The sequence below is a fragment of the Globicephala melas genome, chromosome 9, assembly GCF_963455315.2.
Source record: "Globicephala melas chromosome 9, mGloMel1.2, whole genome shotgun sequence".
Lineage (NCBI taxonomy): Eukaryota > Metazoa > Chordata > Mammalia > Artiodactyla > Delphinidae > Globicephala > Globicephala melas.
The window spans coordinates 55,434,221-55,450,931 of record NC_083322.1 but is presented as its reverse complement, the minus strand read 5'-3'; the positions used below and the strand labels follow the sequence as shown (position 1 = coordinate 55,450,931).

At 36.4% G+C, this 16,711-nt stretch overlaps 1 protein-coding gene and 1 pseudogene across 7 annotated transcripts in view; both read right to left on the bottom strand.

Moving 5' to 3' along the window:
- The window catches only part of ANKIB1 (ankyrin repeat and IBR domain containing 1), a 159,253-nt gene that overhangs the window by 22,056 nt on the left and 120,486 nt on the right, over window positions 1-16,711 (bottom strand). For all 7 annotated transcript variants that reach the window (XM_030857290.2, XM_070046339.1, XM_070046338.1 and 4 more), the window contains 3 exons: window positions 13,399-13,543; window positions 11,572-11,738; window positions 5,454-5,542 (listed from right to left, as the gene is read on the bottom strand). In XM_030857290.2, coding sequence (XP_030713150.1) covers window positions 5,454-5,542; window positions 11,572-11,738; window positions 13,399-13,543 — 401 coding nt within the window. The remainder of the gene's footprint in view (window positions 1-5,453; window positions 5,543-11,571; window positions 11,739-13,398; window positions 13,544-16,711) is intronic.
- LOC115853709 (small ribosomal subunit protein eS6-like) lies at window positions 13,561-15,060 on the bottom strand (annotated as a pseudogene).

Sequence of the window (16,711 nt, the reverse complement as noted above, 5' to 3'; positions counted from 1 at the left end):
GAGAGAGTGGTAGACACATAATTAAAAAATTATTTTTTCCTGCAAGAATGACAGTAATGAAGTTTGTTTTCTAACTTCAAGTACATAGGGAAGTTCTACCTTTTCTTTACTGAAAGAGATGTCTGAAAATCACTTTGAAATCCTTGAGAGTAGTCCATTCAGTTAAGACCCTCATTATATGCAGATATTCTAGGAAGGGTTGGGTAACAGGTTAGCCCTACTGTTGAAAGCAGGGGAGAAATCAGAAGTTTTGAAGTTTAAAAGAAAAAGTTACTCAACCCCCAGATTTAATGGAGAGGAAAGGCGACAAAGGTTTGGGCTGTCTGACCCCTGGGAACTGGCTCTGCATATGAACTGGAAGAGATGAGCACCAGCAACAGCCCTTTGATGGAGCCTAGCAGTGGAGGAGTGGAGGCAGGGGGTGTCTTGCTGCAAGGAACCCTGGGTGCCTACCGACTTAAGTTTGTGTCAACAACAGAACAGCAGCTACTGCTGGACTGTAAAGCACTGGTTTTCAATTCCACATAGCAGAGAGAAACAATAGCAGCAACGAACTGCTCAGACTGCACTCCATTTCTAAGGCCACTTGGTAGAAGATGGTTCGATTAGGGTGTGGTGCAGAGCATGCTCAGATAATTTGGTGGAGAACAGGAGTTTCAGAAGGAACATACTATACTTAATGGCTATGAAGGTCAGCTGTGAAGGTAATGCTGTTTACAAAGGGTACTGCTATAAAACCTAATCACTAAGTACAGTGTCTAATTTTTGTTTAAAGTAGTGGCCTTTCTCCTCCCTTTAGCATCAACATTATTTTTAGCTCAGAGTCTCCAACATATTCTTATGACCTTTATTGTCCATTGTTATAATAAATAAAGCACAAAGCCATTAAAACAAAGCAGCTGTGTGGCCTGCAACATTAACAGTTTTATTCTCCTACCCTTGGAGAGAATGCTAGTTTCTGACTGCATTCTAGAGGATTATATGAAGTAAATCATGCTCAGAAAATAACCAACTATTAGTACAACAAAAATTTGAACGGGAAGAAATGCCTTTACTACCTGTGCTCTGAACATGCTCATTTCATACATCTGCCCTTTGTACATACTTTTCTCAATACCTGCAATACCCAAACTCCCTTCAATCTACCTGGTGAGTCTTCTCCATCCCTACTGACTTCCAAACTCTTCACTTCAGATGCATGTCTAATATAGCTCGATCTTCTTTCCTTAATAATCTAGTGTGCTTTTAGGTCTCTTTGTAAGAAAAATTAACTTCATTTAATCACGTATTACAGTATAAAAATCTCAGATCTATTAGTAGAATCAACATGTGCTCAAGTGAAAACAAAGTTGCTTTTAAAGACTGAATTCTTAAAAGACTATTGAATTTCATTCAATAACCATTACTGAGTATGTACTATGAAAAAAACTGGTCTTAAATTTTTATAAATTAACTATCATTTCACAGAAAATATAATCATTCCTGCTTCTTGCTCTGATAAGCTGCAATACAGGCAGTTTCAGTACTGAAAAACAGTATTTCAATCTTTATATGGAATTAATTCTTTCAACTGAGCTCAGTATATTTTCTAATATTTTTCTGATCAATTAGATTTTGTCACTCCTTTTAAGTCTCATAACTCAAAGACTTTGGAAAACTAGGGATAAGGGAGAAAACGATCTCATGAATCTACAAGTTCGGTTGAAAATTCTTATGCCAAAGATATGTGACCATGACCCAAATTAATATGTGAACCCAATACAGCATTAAATCATACTTTTCTTTTTTGGAGTATTATTTTTGTATATTTAACAGTGATGTTCTACTTAAGTATTACAGTGGCCTATTATTGTTTGCTTTAAGCCTTACCCTAAATTTCATAAACTTAAAAGTGGCCATTAATAGTCTACTGGTTACCACCAAGTTTCACTGTGGTGATTACACATCAATACAGTGAGACAACTTTTTCTCAGCAATGGGGAATTTTCTCTGCAGTCTTGGCTTTGGCTCCCTTTGCAGTGGACCACTTGCGGGTGTCCTGTGTCTCTTGCCTCCTATCCAATTTTCTAAAGTTCCTCCATCTTTCTGAATTAAAATCCTATTTGGGACTCTTTGAGGACTATCTTCAGTTTTTACTTGAGGTCTCCCTATCTCTGGCCACCAGAGGTAACCACGTATACACTGTGTTCGTATACACTGTGAACGTATACACTAGGTCTTCTATTTCTCTTCTCTCTTCATTATCAGGATCATTATCTTATGCAAGGACAATCTGTCAGAGTCCCTCCAAAAATCTGTACTGACTAGCCAGGTCATTCTCCTTCTTCTTCTCTAATAAGACTTATTTGTGAATATGGAATGATTGATCCAATTTTACATTGGCAAGGGATAACTAAAAATAGTCACCCATTTCAAAATACTTGCTTTATATCTCAAATCACATACTTCTGGCCATTTTCTCCTCAAGAATTAAATACTATACTGTACTAATTACTTCTTGTGGTGCATTAACTCTTTTAGGCAACTGGTAAGTACACTAGACTAATAACTTAATAAAATGAAAAGTTATCTTCTTACTTCTCCTGTAAACACCTTTCCTCTCCCATCTGTATTGGCTGTCTTGTTCAAGCCCTTATGTTCTCTCACCTGGACATGTTGAAGTTGTCTCAGAAACAGCTTTCTTACCTAGTATCTCAATAGCCCCTAATTCATCATCCACACTTCCACCTGAATGATTTTTCTAAGCAAACATCTTCAGTTATCACTTTCCTACTCAAAACTCCTTTTTGGTGTCTCGGGGTAAAGTCAGACCTCCCAGCATTACATATAACCCCCACCCCTGCACATGCAGTCTCATCTCTCACTGCACCTTTGCACTGGTTGAACTGAATTATTTGCAGTCCTTGCATACGCCATGCTATTTCACAGCCTTACTTTACCATGAGCCTAGAATGCCCTTCCTATTCTGGTCTGTGTAAAGAACATCTATCAGTTTTCAATACACGGCTTATGTATCAATTATTTTATAAAGCTTTCCTTACCTCTTTCCTAGATGATCTCCTAACTAATCTGCTCCTTTGTCCCTCCCCTCCCTCACAATGTATCACAGGTATACTGTTCTCTCACACCACCTTTATACTTATTTTTCTGAGTTTTGTACATACCTGTCTCCAACTCTAAAATGTAAATTTCAAGAGCATAGAGGGCATCTTATTTCTGTACTCTAACATAAAACAGCACTAAATAAATGCTAAACACATAATGAAGATACTATTTAAAAGCAATAAGTTACTCCTAAGTTTTCTCAGCATTTTTTCTGAGCTGGAGACAAGCACTTCTAAAAGCCACTGGACATCTCCACACATATGTCCTGTAGGTACCTCAGGTGCAAAATGCCCACAACAAAATTCATTATTTTCCCCTGAAAATTACTCCTTTACCTGAATTTCCTAATTTCACCAATGACATCATGATCTACCCTGTGACCCAAACTAAAAATTCACCTTCCTACTTCTGACCTAACTCTCCTTTAGTCTACCCTTCCTAGTTATCAGTTATCTTGATAAAAGTATCTTTAACAATGCCACTTCCCTATCCAAAAAATGCATTCTATGGTTTATTCTGTTAATAGGAAAAATTCAGACAATTTGGCAAGAACCCTCACAATCTGGCAACACCTACCTTTCCAGCCTCATCTCTCACAAATGTCTCCCCTGGACCATAATTTTAAACTCCACAGAATGTATAAAGAAATGCAGGTAGGTGGGCAATAGCAAGCCATCTCTAATAGAAATACAGATGTTTCTAGGTGTCAGAAGCAGGAGAAGAAAACAAAATCCAGTCGTCTTGTCATGTTTAAAGGTGTTGCAGGGTAATGGTATTAATCTCTTTATGGAACTCACACACATAGACATACTCATACACAGATAGGGCTAATGGGTGGGTATCCAGAGAGCAATGGCAAGCTCTATCTGGTATTCAAGAGGGAGATACAATGAACCTGGGGAACAAAAACAATCTATACAAATCTTTTTGATTTGGGAAGCAGGTACTCAAAAAATATTTGTTGACTGAATGATGAACGTTCAGGACAGAAATGATTAATCAGCCCTCACTAAAAAATATCCTAAAATTATCCACTTCCCTTTGCTCCCATTTAAAGGACATGAGCCTTCTCATCATGTGAAAGGGACCGTCCTCATTGTCAATGAATAAACTGGTATTCTGGTTTACCTAAGTAGTGTCTTTTCCATGGATCTGAATAACCCCGAGTCAGTGCACAAAATCGATCTTGTGAACATAAACTGCTGAGAATAATCTCTCGGGCAATGGTATATTGCCCAATATAATACAAGCCTTTAGGGACTCATGGCTGCCAGCCAGTCTCTCCCAGTGTCACTTCAGCTGCTGACATTACCTACCACATCTCTGCTTCTGTGGATATGCTGAAACCCAACTCATATCTCGCTGCTGTCAGGAAGATTCCTTAACATTCTCTGTCCCCAATGTGAGTTAGTTGTTTCTGTTTTTGTATTCTCATCTTTATCCAACTGTGTTAGTTAACATATGATACTGTAATTATCTGACTGCTTCCCTTCTAGCCTCTGTACTCTTTGAAGGCTGGCATCATCTTTATTATGTGCTTTGCTCATAATAAGTGTAGACGAAGTGTGTGAATTCTTAATCCTCATCTGCAATACTTCAAACTAACACTATTCTTTAAAATGTTAAAAACCACCAAATTAGTTATCATTTATATTAATTTTATGACAGTTGTCATAAAATATTTACTTCAGGAGGTGAGAAATTATGGCAAAGCAGATATATTTACTTGTCAAACATGGGAACTGCTATTAGGAAGGCTAATTCAAACCCATTCTGTTTCCCCTGTGTCACTCAATCCAATCTGTTAGCTTCCTATCTGTACAATGGGACAACCAGCATCAATCTCATAGCATTTGTGTGAGGATTAACAGAAGTAATATATTTATAGACATCTCAGTAAAAATTAGTTATAGACATGGCATTTAATGTAAGTAAATCTACAGAACCACATGAGCAAGAAATTAACTTGCCTTATCCTCCACTGTAAGTTTCCAAGGAAATAAGAAGCTTCCTCTCAGTACAGATCATACATTTCTTCTCATGAAGTACAGAAAAGCTAGTTAGCCCACCCCAGGATAAAAGGGAAGGACTATAGGAGCAGAACTTAAATGTGACCCCTGTTTACCCTGGAGTCCTAATAAGTCCATTAGAAACAGGGAACCTGTCTATGCTTTCCCCCCCTGGGATCTCCAAAAGGATGTTGGTTAGAGGGGTTAAAAAGGCGGGCTCTCGCATTAACAAACTTGAAAACTTAAAACTTCATTTTTAAATGAAGACTCTAAGAAATAAAACCATGTTATCTTTTGAATGCTATTATAAAATATGTAGCTATCTAAAATTCCTCTTACGTTCTTCTGGTTTCATTTCAGTTATTTTTTGTAGCCAATTTTTCCATGTTTGGCAGTCACAAGGCTCATGGGCTTCACCAAGGCACTCCCTAAAGAGGAAAACGTGGAAAAGGCAATTTAAAAGTATCCTTCATCAACACCAAGGTAAAAGCACAGGTGGGAAGTACTGTTCCAAATGTAAAGTTGAGAACACTGAGGCACAGTGACTACTGAGAGATGAAGCATTTCAATAGAGGAACTGGAAGCATGATTCTAAAGCTCAATACCACTAGGACAGATTTTCTTTCATCAGTACATTTATTCACACATTTTAAAAAGTTCCAAATAGATTACCTAATATTTATAATTTAGCCTCTCATGCCTTAAGAGCTGTAAAGTATTTTTTATCAATTGGGTTCTGTCTCACTAATAGTTTAAATTCTTGCAATTCAATGGGTGTTCCCCTGCCCAGCAGCATTGCCATTACTCAGGAGCTTGTTAAACATGCAGAAGAGCAGGCCCCATGAGACCTACTGATTAGAATCTGCATTTTATCAAAATCACCATATGACCCTTCTGCATTTTAAAGTTTGGGAAGTACTATTTTACATCACATTCTTGTCATTACTTTTACCTCTGAATCCCCAAGTAACAGCAAGGGCAATCTAACTTACTTTCAAGTTTGATAAATTCCAATTTTCTGTCTTACTGGAATTTGGCAAATTTTTATTTAAATAATTAAAACTGTAGCAATTTATTATTTGTAACTTAATTATATATTCTTTCTATAGGTATATAAAAGTCAAACATTAAGGACTTCCCTGGGGGTCCACTGGCTAAGACTCTGTGCTCCCAATGCAGGGGGCCCAGGTTTGATCCCTGGTCAGGGAACTAGATCCCACATGCCACAGCTAAAAGATCCCTCATGCCGCAACTACAGATCCCGCATGCTGCAACTAAGACGCAGCACAGCCAAATAAATAAATAATAAATAAAATTTAAAAAGTCAAACAAAAATGACTTAGAGCCTTTACGAATTATTTAATTCAATATGACATTATATTCTGTAGCACAAAGCTCATCATTCTAGTTAATAACAAAACGTCATTTTGGGCAAAGAAAAACCCAATCTATGGGTGCCATCATCATCACCAGTCTCATTTTAAACAAAGATCTTTTCTTTTTCTTAATTTTTTTTTTTTTTCTTGGCCAAGAGGCATGTAGGATCTTAGTTCCCTGACCAGGGATGGAACCTGCGCCCCTACAGTGGAAGCACAGTGTTTTTTTTTTTTTTTTACATCTTTATTGGAGTATAATTGCTTTGCAATGGTGTGTTAGTTTCTGCTTTAGAACAAAGTGAATCAGTTATACATATACGTATGTTCCCATATCTCTTCCCTCTTGCGTCTCCCTCCCTGCTACCCTCCCTATCCCACCCCTCTAGGTGGTCACAAAGCACCGAGCTGATCTCCCTGTGCTATGCGGCTGCTTCCCACTAGCTATCTAGTTTACGTTTGGTAGTGTATATATGTCCATGCCACTCTCTCGCTTTGTCACAGCTTACCCTTCCCCCTCCCCATATCCTCAAGTCCATTCTCTAGTAGGTCTGTGTCTTTATTCCTGTCTTACCCCTAAGTTCTTCATGACATTTTTTTCCTTAAATTCCATATATATGTGTTAGCATACGGTATTTGTCTTTCTCTTTCTGACTTACTTCACTCTGTATGACAGACTCTAGGTCCATCCACCTCATTACAAATAGCTCAATTTCGTTTCTTTTTATGGCTGAGTAATATTCCATTGTATATATGTGCCACATCTTCTTTATCCATTCATCCGATGATGGACACTTAGCACAGCGTTTTAACCAATGGACCGCCAGGGAAGTCCCTAAACAAAGATCTTGTTTACAAAGTTTAAGTTAAGAAGACATGCCAACTGACAGGTAGAGTCTTAACTAACTATGAGGTAACATTTCACTATATTAAGAATGTATCAATTCTACTTCATACCCATTAGGATGGCTACTATTTTTGAAAAACAACAGAAAATAACAAGTGCTGGGAAGGATGTGGAAAAACTGGAACCCTTGAGCACGGCTGGTAGGAATGTAAAATGATACAGCTGTTATGAAAAACATTTTGGTAGTTCCTCAAATAGTTTCAACAGAACTGAAAACAAGGACTCAAACTTTTACACCAATGCTCATAACAGTATTCACAACAGCCAAAAGATGGCAACAACTCAACTGTTCACTGACATATGAATGGATAAACGAAATGTGCTATATACACTCAATGGAATATTAGCCATAAAAAGGAATGAACTTCTGATACATGCTATAACATGTAATGAATTTTGAAGACATTATGCTAAGTGAGATAAGCCAGACACCAAAGGACAAATATTGTATGACTCCACTTATATTAAATATCTAGAATAGGGAAATTCATAGAGACAAAGTAGAATAATGATTACCAGGAGCTGGGGTCGGGGAGGGAGGATGGGGAGCTATTGCTTAAATAGTTGTGGAGTTTTTATTTGGGATGATAAAAATGTTCTAAAATGGATAGGGGTGATGGTTGCACAACACTGTTAATGCCATTGAATTGTATACCTAAAAAATCACTAAATACCTGGAAAGAATAACTTAATTTTCTTAAATTTCTGACTTATTACCAAATCTGGCATTTGGGAAACCTTTTCCATAACTGTGGTTTTATACAGCTCCTTAGTAACTTAGTGATAATTTAATAGACATTAATAAAATATTGCATTGATTAAAAGTAGAAGTAGATAGTATCTACAAAGTAGATCTTTCAAAGCAGATCTTTAAAAACTAACACATCAGAGAAAATAAGCCTGAACTTCTCCAAAGTACAGTACATTGATGACAATGCTATCAGATGTAATAGGTGACTGATAATCTGGATTATGCCATGTGTAGGAAGACAGAGTATTCTGACAGAAATAATGAAGATACTGGAATGTTCTACAGATACTGGAAAACTAATTTCCTGAAGAAAGCTTTAACCAAGACACCAATGACTGGTAGCAAATACTCTGACAGACAAACTGTAATTACACAGGATAGTGGGAAAAAGCATTCTAGGTTCAGTTATTAAGGGCACAGAACTTGTTGGTGAACAAGTTATAATAGAAGGGGTTATCCTGTGGTGGGAAGGAAAATGCCTACTCCTACCTTCCCTCCCAACAATGAATATATTCAGTTATATCCAAGCAGACATCTCTTGGGGATAGCTCGCAACTGATTCTGTCACACGTAGTTCTTAAAAAGAAGAAACTGTTATTGGCATTTCTTGTGGTTTTTGCAATCATTTTTAGAAAATATTTTTGAACTTTGGGGGGAAAGAAAGAAGAAAACCCTGAATCACATGCTTTTATTTTATAAAGATCTCTCTTGCAAAGCTTCTTTTTGCATAAAGCAGACTTTCTTTCTCTTTGAAACACTAGATAAGTAAGGGCAGCAGAATTCTACTTAGAATTTCCTTTTTTTCTTAGAATTTCTGACTATAGGCAAAGCTTTTATACTATATGAATACAAGTAGGAAGCTATGTAAAAACAAAAATTGCAAATTAATGCTTAGAGAGGTGAAGCAATGTAAAAATCCTAGAATATACATATATCATATACCTACATATATCAATCCTATAGCTTAATGAATTTCAAAAATGAAAGGTAATAAAGTTAAGTTCTGAATTGCTATGTCAGAAAATGATGATACTATTTGCTAAGTTATCTACCACCCTTATAATAGGAGAAGGAGTAAATAATTACCAAATGTGATCTTAAATCCATGTGGTCATCCACAGATCCCTTAAACTGGGATAAAATTCCAAGTAGGGCCTGTGATCTTGGCATATAGTTTCCAATGGATACTGAGTATAACCAGCCTGATATTTTGGGGTGTGAGAAAGAGTAGCTGACATATTTTCTCCAAACACTAGACTAGAAAGGTACAGTTTATAGCATCATATATGTTTATTGGCATATATAGCTTTTAGAATCTAATCTACCTTGGTAGGTTTTTCCATTAGTTTCCGTATTTTCAGTCAAACCAAACTTACTACTTGCAGCATACAAAGAGAGGTGGGGAAGAATACAAGAAAGTAAAAGCTAATCTACAGTGAAAACTAATAAAAGCTAGGCCACAGAAACCACAGAGTTTAAGAAGACAATGCCAATCACAGATTTTTCTTTTCCTTTCAAAATTTTATTATCCTCAGATGTTAGCAAATGTTATCATCTTCTTAATCTTCTATACATTTTACTAATCTATGTTTTCCATTTTTGTAGCCTCTCCACCAATCCTCTTAATCAGCTTTTTTCATCCAGGGGTGCTTACCTGAACCAGAGGGCTCAGAAAATGATTTTCTGAAGGATAGTACATAATTAGTACTATTCTAGATGGGGTACTTTAGGGCACTAGAGCTTAAGTTTCTCAAGAAACTAACTTCAAAGAAGAAGCTCCTTTATTTTCTTCTTTTAATATTCTTACTAATAAAGTAGATTCATATTAATCTAAGGACAATTTATATGCAAACAAGTAAGCTTGTGTGTATTCAATAACTCACTTCTCATTTCTGTTGCTGGATCCTTATCTCTTCTGGTGGGATAGTGAGGTAGAATTAGGACTCAACCATCAAACAGTAAAACATGTAAAACTAAAAATTAGGAATTTGCTTTTTAAATGTTTTGAAAAATTATCTTAAGGCATGTGGATATAATCTATTATTCAGTATTTTGTTGCTATTTTACTTGCTGAACCTGATTTAGCCATGAAGTAGTAAATGTGGTTTTCCTTTCATTAATCACTATATTCAAGCACTTAGCCAGAAGCCTCGCAAGCTTTTTCTGTAAAGGGCCAGATAGTAAATATCTTGGGTTTTGCAAGCCATATGGTCTCTGTCACAACTACTCGATGCTGTCATAGCCTGAAAGCAGCCACAGACAATAGGTAAACAAACTGGCAATGAGTGGGTGTGGCTGTGTTCTAATAAAACTTTATTTTTAAAAATTGGTGCAGACACTACTTTGCTGACACCTGACCTAGAATTCAGTGCTATATATAGGTTGGCAGTTCAAGAAATATTTTTAGCTAATGATAATGATGATGGGGTTAAGAAATAGACCTTTCACGGTAGGGATATTTCCATAACTGCCTTTTTACTATCTAGCAGTGCTACAGTTTGATTTTGGTTTCTGATAAGCATACAAGTAAAGATTAGAGTTTTATATCTACCTCAAGTACAATATTTCCTTGCATATGTGATAAATCTGGAAATGAGCAAAAAGCATAACAAATACTATTTCTTCTTCTGATCACTTAATTAACTAAAACTAAAACAGTTATTATAATTGAATAAAGTATAACGCGGATGTCAGACAAACATACAGTCAAGAGACTATACATAGTTACATGGCCTATTCATTACTGATTTATCATCAGTTCATACTTACTAATTATTTATCAGGCACTAGAAATTAAATAAAACATAAGACACAAACTGGTTCTTAACTGGTACTGTGCATTAGAATCACATAAGAGCTTTTTTTTTTTTTTTTTGAAGCCCCACTCCAAAATCCACTAAATCAAAATATCTCTTGTCGGGGTCTAGAATGAAAATTGGGAAAAGCTGTCTTAATACTAAATTCTGGGCATGCCTGGTTAAGAATCACTGCTAGAGACTTCTACTTTAAGAAACGATGTTAAACTCTAAACATTTTCTAATCTATGGTGAGTAATTTGGTATTAAAGTTCAAGTGCATGGGCTCTAGCACCAGACCTGGGCTTTAATTCCATTTCTGCCAATTCCTAGCTGCATAACCCTGGGCAACTCCTCTGTGCCTAAATTTCCGTATCTGTAAAATAGGTATAATAATATCACTCCGTTCATAGCATTGTTAGGAGAATTCAATATTTGAAAATATTTGGCAAGGTGGCTGGCACACATCAAGCACACAATAAATGTAAACTATCACCACTCTTTACATATTTTTTAATGAATAAGAATGACATCAAAAATACTACAATTTAAAGGCCTGATTCAAAGTATAAAGTCTCTTTAAAAACTGTCAGAAAGGTGATTAGGCTATTCCAACTTGTCTTTTACTGACCAGCAGAAGAGGTGTCCTTTTCCACAGTCCACAGCAGGGGCTCTGAGCAAGGGGAAGCTGAGTGTATCAGACCCAGATGTGTTTGACCCTTGTTTTGTTAGTCTGACTGCTCTTTCACAGCCTGGAGTAGGACACCATTTAATGGCAGGGTTATTTTCAACAAAGGCCTGTTTAAACAGCAATACAAAACATAACAAAACATTTTAACTCTCAATTCTAATAGGGAGTGTACCCCATATGTCAATTTACTTTAAAGCAAAAACAGAGTGAAATAAAAAAACAAAGCATAGTCAGTCTCAAGAAACACTTAAAATAGTATTGGGATATATAAAATAAGAAGGAAAAATGTGGCAATTACCTTAGTAATGACATGACTTTTAAAATTTATGTTTTCTTTAATCTAAAAACCAAGTAGATGATGATAGAGTAAAAATGCTGTAATTTAAATACAGAAAATGTGTAATTTAAAAATGTTTGCTCATACAATGTGCCACTTTTCTGATGAAAAATAATTTTTATAAATAGAATCTTGTGATTATTAGTTGCATCAGAACAGTAAATTTCTAAATGGTACTCTAATAATACATAAAAATCAATATTATAAACACAGAATTACCATATGATCCAGCAATTCCACTTCTGCATATATACCCCAAATAATTAAAAGCAGGAACTGGGATAGATATTTGTACACCCATGTTCATAGCAGCATTATTCACAGCAGTCAAAAGGCAGAAACAACCCAAATATCCATGGATGAATGAATGCATAAACAAAATGTGGTATATACATTATTGGACTATTATTCAACCTTAAAAAGAAAGGAAATTTTGATACATGCTACAACATGAATGAACCTTGAAGACATTATGCTAAGTGCAATAAACCAGACACATAAGGATAAATATTGTGTGATTCCACTTATATAAGATGCCTAGAATAGTGAAAGACATAGAGACAGAAAGCACAACAGTGGTTACCAGGGGCTGTGGGAAGAGGGAATGGGAAGTTAGCGTTCAATGGGAACAGAGTTTCAGTTTGGGATGATGAAAAAACTTCTAGACATGGAGAGTGGTGATGGTTGCACAACAAAGTAAAAGTACTTAGTTCACTTAAAACTAGTTATAATGGTAAAGTTTATGTGTATTTTGCCACAATAATAAAAAAAAGAAAAATGTAAAAAAAAAGTCAATATTAAGATGCTTTCTATGTTAAAGAAACAGTAGGACTTCTTTTTTAAAAGTCCATGTATTAGGGATTAGACCATAAAAAAATCTGAACAAGACAGTTAAAATGTAACTTTTAAATCACACGAAGATTTGCGTACACTTCTGAATAACTCCTGAGTGAAAAAGAAGATGGGGAAAAAAAGATGAAATAAACATTATAATTTGTTTTATGAAACTATTACTTGAAATTAAAAAATCCATAAATTTCCAAGTTGATAATCTTTATTTCTAAATATTTACACTGAGGAGTAAAAATATGTCTTCTGGAAAATTTAAAATAGTTACTATTTACTTTGAACGTTATCTTGATCAATCAGTTATAAAAGTTCAACATGCAAATCAATGAATAGTTTGGAGCGATAGTTTTATTTTTTTTGTAAACTACTATTATGGCTTTTTGCTTTTACTTCTATCATGATTATAAAATAATGCTTTAGTTTAAAACTTTAATTTAGGCCACCATTCCTTTATGCAGTTTTTCTGACAAAGTCAGAGTCCATTACTTTGTTTTCAAAAATAAAACAAAAAAATTAAAATCTGTTATACAGGTTTAATAAAATTTAAATTTTGGAAATCACACAGATAATTGGCAGCATACCTTAATATCAAACTGTAGGTATCGTTTGTCCATCTCCTTAGAAACTACGCTTTCTATGATATCCACAGGAACAAGTTGGAAGCAATCATATGCAGGGCAGAAAATGTTGTGAGCTTCACCTTCTTGAATTTTCAGATTCAAAAACCTATTAAAATTATCAATTGATAGAAAAAAGGCAAGGATATAATTTGCACATTCTAAGAATTTTTTCTTGATGCTGAATTTTCTGTTAGAGTATAATTAAAATATACCAATGAACAAACTGTGCAATATCAATTGTAATACATTAATTCATATAATTCACAAACACTGAACACTTATTACCTGCCCAACCATTCATTATATATGTATGAATATTTATATACAGATCTATGTTTTATAATTTCTTTAACTTTGTTTGCTTTATCCTCTTTAAAAATTTGAAACAATATATTTAACATTAAAAATAGAAATAAGTGGTTTAGAAAGGTCATATTCAATTCTCAATATTCTACACCTTTAAATTAAAGAGAGCAATGGTACAGAATTAAACCATAGATAATTCAAGAGATTTTTGAGGTGGCATTGGAATACAGCATAACTTTTTGAAGAAAAGGTTTTCTGCTTATATTTCATTTAGACAAATATTAAAATGAGTTTCATGTCCTATTCTAGGCACACTAGTTGAGGTAGTATAGAAAAGGCATCCCGGAAAGTGGCAGGAATCTAGCCCAAGGTGAATTAAGTAGTTAACAGCAAGATTTTTTTTTTTTTTTGATGTCTGATCGTATTTATTTGTTACTCTAAGAACATCTCATTTTTGACTGGACTCAGACTTAGAAGTAGAAGCTCTCAGAGAGGACAGCCTCCGTCTCTTGGCAATCTGTTCCTGGCGTTTTTCTTTGGCCTCCTTCATTCTCTTGGCCAAAAGTTTAGCACATTCTGCAGCCTCTTCCTTATTTTTCTTAGTACGCTGTTTCTTCAGAGCAATTTGCCAACGTTTGTGTTGCAGAACACATGGAGTAACAAGACGCTGAATCTTGGGTGCTTTGGTCCTAAGTTTCTTACCTTCTTTGTTTAGGGGCTTTCTCACAACATACTGGCAGACATCATCTTCTTTAGAGAGATTGAAAAGTTTGCGGATTCTGCTAGCTCTTTTGGGCCCCAGGCGACGAGGCACAGTAGTATCAGTGAGTCCAGGAATATCCTTCTCCCCTTTTTTACAATGACCAAATTGAGAACGCTCAGATTGGCATCCACAATGCAGCCCCGCACAGATTTGCGCTTTCTTTCTCCAGTCCTCCTTGGTCTGTAACAGGAATGCCCCTTACTCAGTAGCAGGCAGACTCGGCCATGGGTCAAGACACCCTGCTTCATGGCGAAACCCTGTTTGTCGTTCCCACCACTGATTCGGACCACATAACCCTTCCATTCTTCAGCCAGAGCGTCAGCACCAACTTCTGTGGCCATACACTTCTCATAAAAGGTTAGAAGTTTTCGTTCATCGTCCACTTCAATGAGTTTCTGGCAGCCAGTGGCTGGGAAAGAGATGTTCAGCTTCATTCTGAAGCTGCCGACCGCCTCCGAGGCGCCACGAGAAAGAGCAACAGCAAGGTTTTATATTAGAGAATTCCAGGTCTGCCACCAACAAGTTATATGACCTTAAGCAATTCATTTAATTGTTCTGGGCCTCAATTTCGCTATATGTAAAACGGAGATAACAATATGTACTTCTCAGGGTTGTTATACAGATTATATGATATAATGTATGTGAAATATTTACATGGTCCCTGGCACAGAAAAAAGAATTCATAAATTTTAGTGAGGGTTTTATCATTAATATTTCCCATGGAAAAAGAAGAAATAAACTTTAAAAAAAATTTTTATTTATTTATTTTTGGCTGCGTTGGGTCTTTGTTGCCGTGTGTGGGTTTCCTCTAGTTGCGGTGAGTAGGGGCTACTCGTTGTGGTGGTGCACGGAATTCTCATTGTGGTAGCTTCTCTTGTTGCTGAGCATGGGCTCTAGGTGTGCGGGCTTCAGTAGTTGTGGCATGCGGGCTCAGCAGCTGTGGCTCGCAGGCTCTAGAGCGCAGGCTCAGTAGTTGTGGCGCACAGGCTTAGTTGCTCCATGGCATGTCGGATCTTCCTGGGCCTGGGCTCAAACCCACGTCCCCTGCATTGGTAGGCGGATTCTTAACCACTGTGCCACCAGGGAAGCCCTGAAGAAACAAACTTTTTTTTTTGGCAGTACACGGGCCCCTCACTGTTGTGGCCTCTCCCGTTGCGGAGCACAGGCTCGGGACGCACAGGCTCAGCGGCCATGGCTCATGGGCCTAGCCGCTCCGCGGCATGTGGGATCTTCCCGGACCAGGGCACGAACTCGTGTCCCCTGCATCGGCAGGCAGACTCTCAACCACTGCGCCACCAGGGAAGCCCGAAACAAACTTTTGAAGTGTGAATTTCCCTTGCCTGAGGAGACATATCCAAAAAAATATTACTAAGAATGATGTCAAAGCGCTTACTGCCTATGTTTTCTTGTAGAAGTTTGTGCTTTCAGGTCTTGCATTTAAGTCTTTAATCCATTTTGAATATATTTTTGTGCATGGTGTGAGAGAGAGTAGTCCAACTTGATTCTTTGTATGTGGCCATCCAGTTTGCCCAGTACCATTTATTGAAGGGGTCATCTCTTCTCCATTGTATATTCTTGCCTCTTTTGTTGCAGATTAATTGCCCATATAAGTGTGAGTTCATTTTTGGGCTCTCTATTCTGTTCCATTGATCTGTGTCTGTTTTTGTGCCAGTACCATACTGTTTTGATAACTGCAGCTTTGTAGTAAAGTTTAAAATCAGGGAGTGTGACGACTCTAGCTTTGTTCTTTTTTCTCAAGATTGCTTTGGCTATGAAGGGTCTTTTGTATGTCCATACAAATTTTAGAATTATTTGTTCTAGTTATGTGAAAAACGTCCTCAACAATTTTTAGAAGTGTAAAGGGATGGTGAGACTAAAAGTTTGAGAACAGCTAACTGCAGAGTTCCTTTTTTCACATAGCAGGATTCTCTTCCTTTTAGCTATGAATAGGTTCCCTGTAAAGTTAGATATAATTTACCTTAATACTTATAGTCCCCTGTCAAAGTGCACAACGTACTTAGACATAGTTACTATATAATGATGTTTTTGAATTTTATGTATTCTAAATACATCAGAGCAGGTTTAACTATCTCTGGGGAATTAAATGACAGAACTGAGAAGACCTCACTGAAGAAAGGATCATCTCTCTGTGAGCCAGTCTGCTAATTTTCAGCAACATAGAATTTCTCACTAAATTTAAAAGCA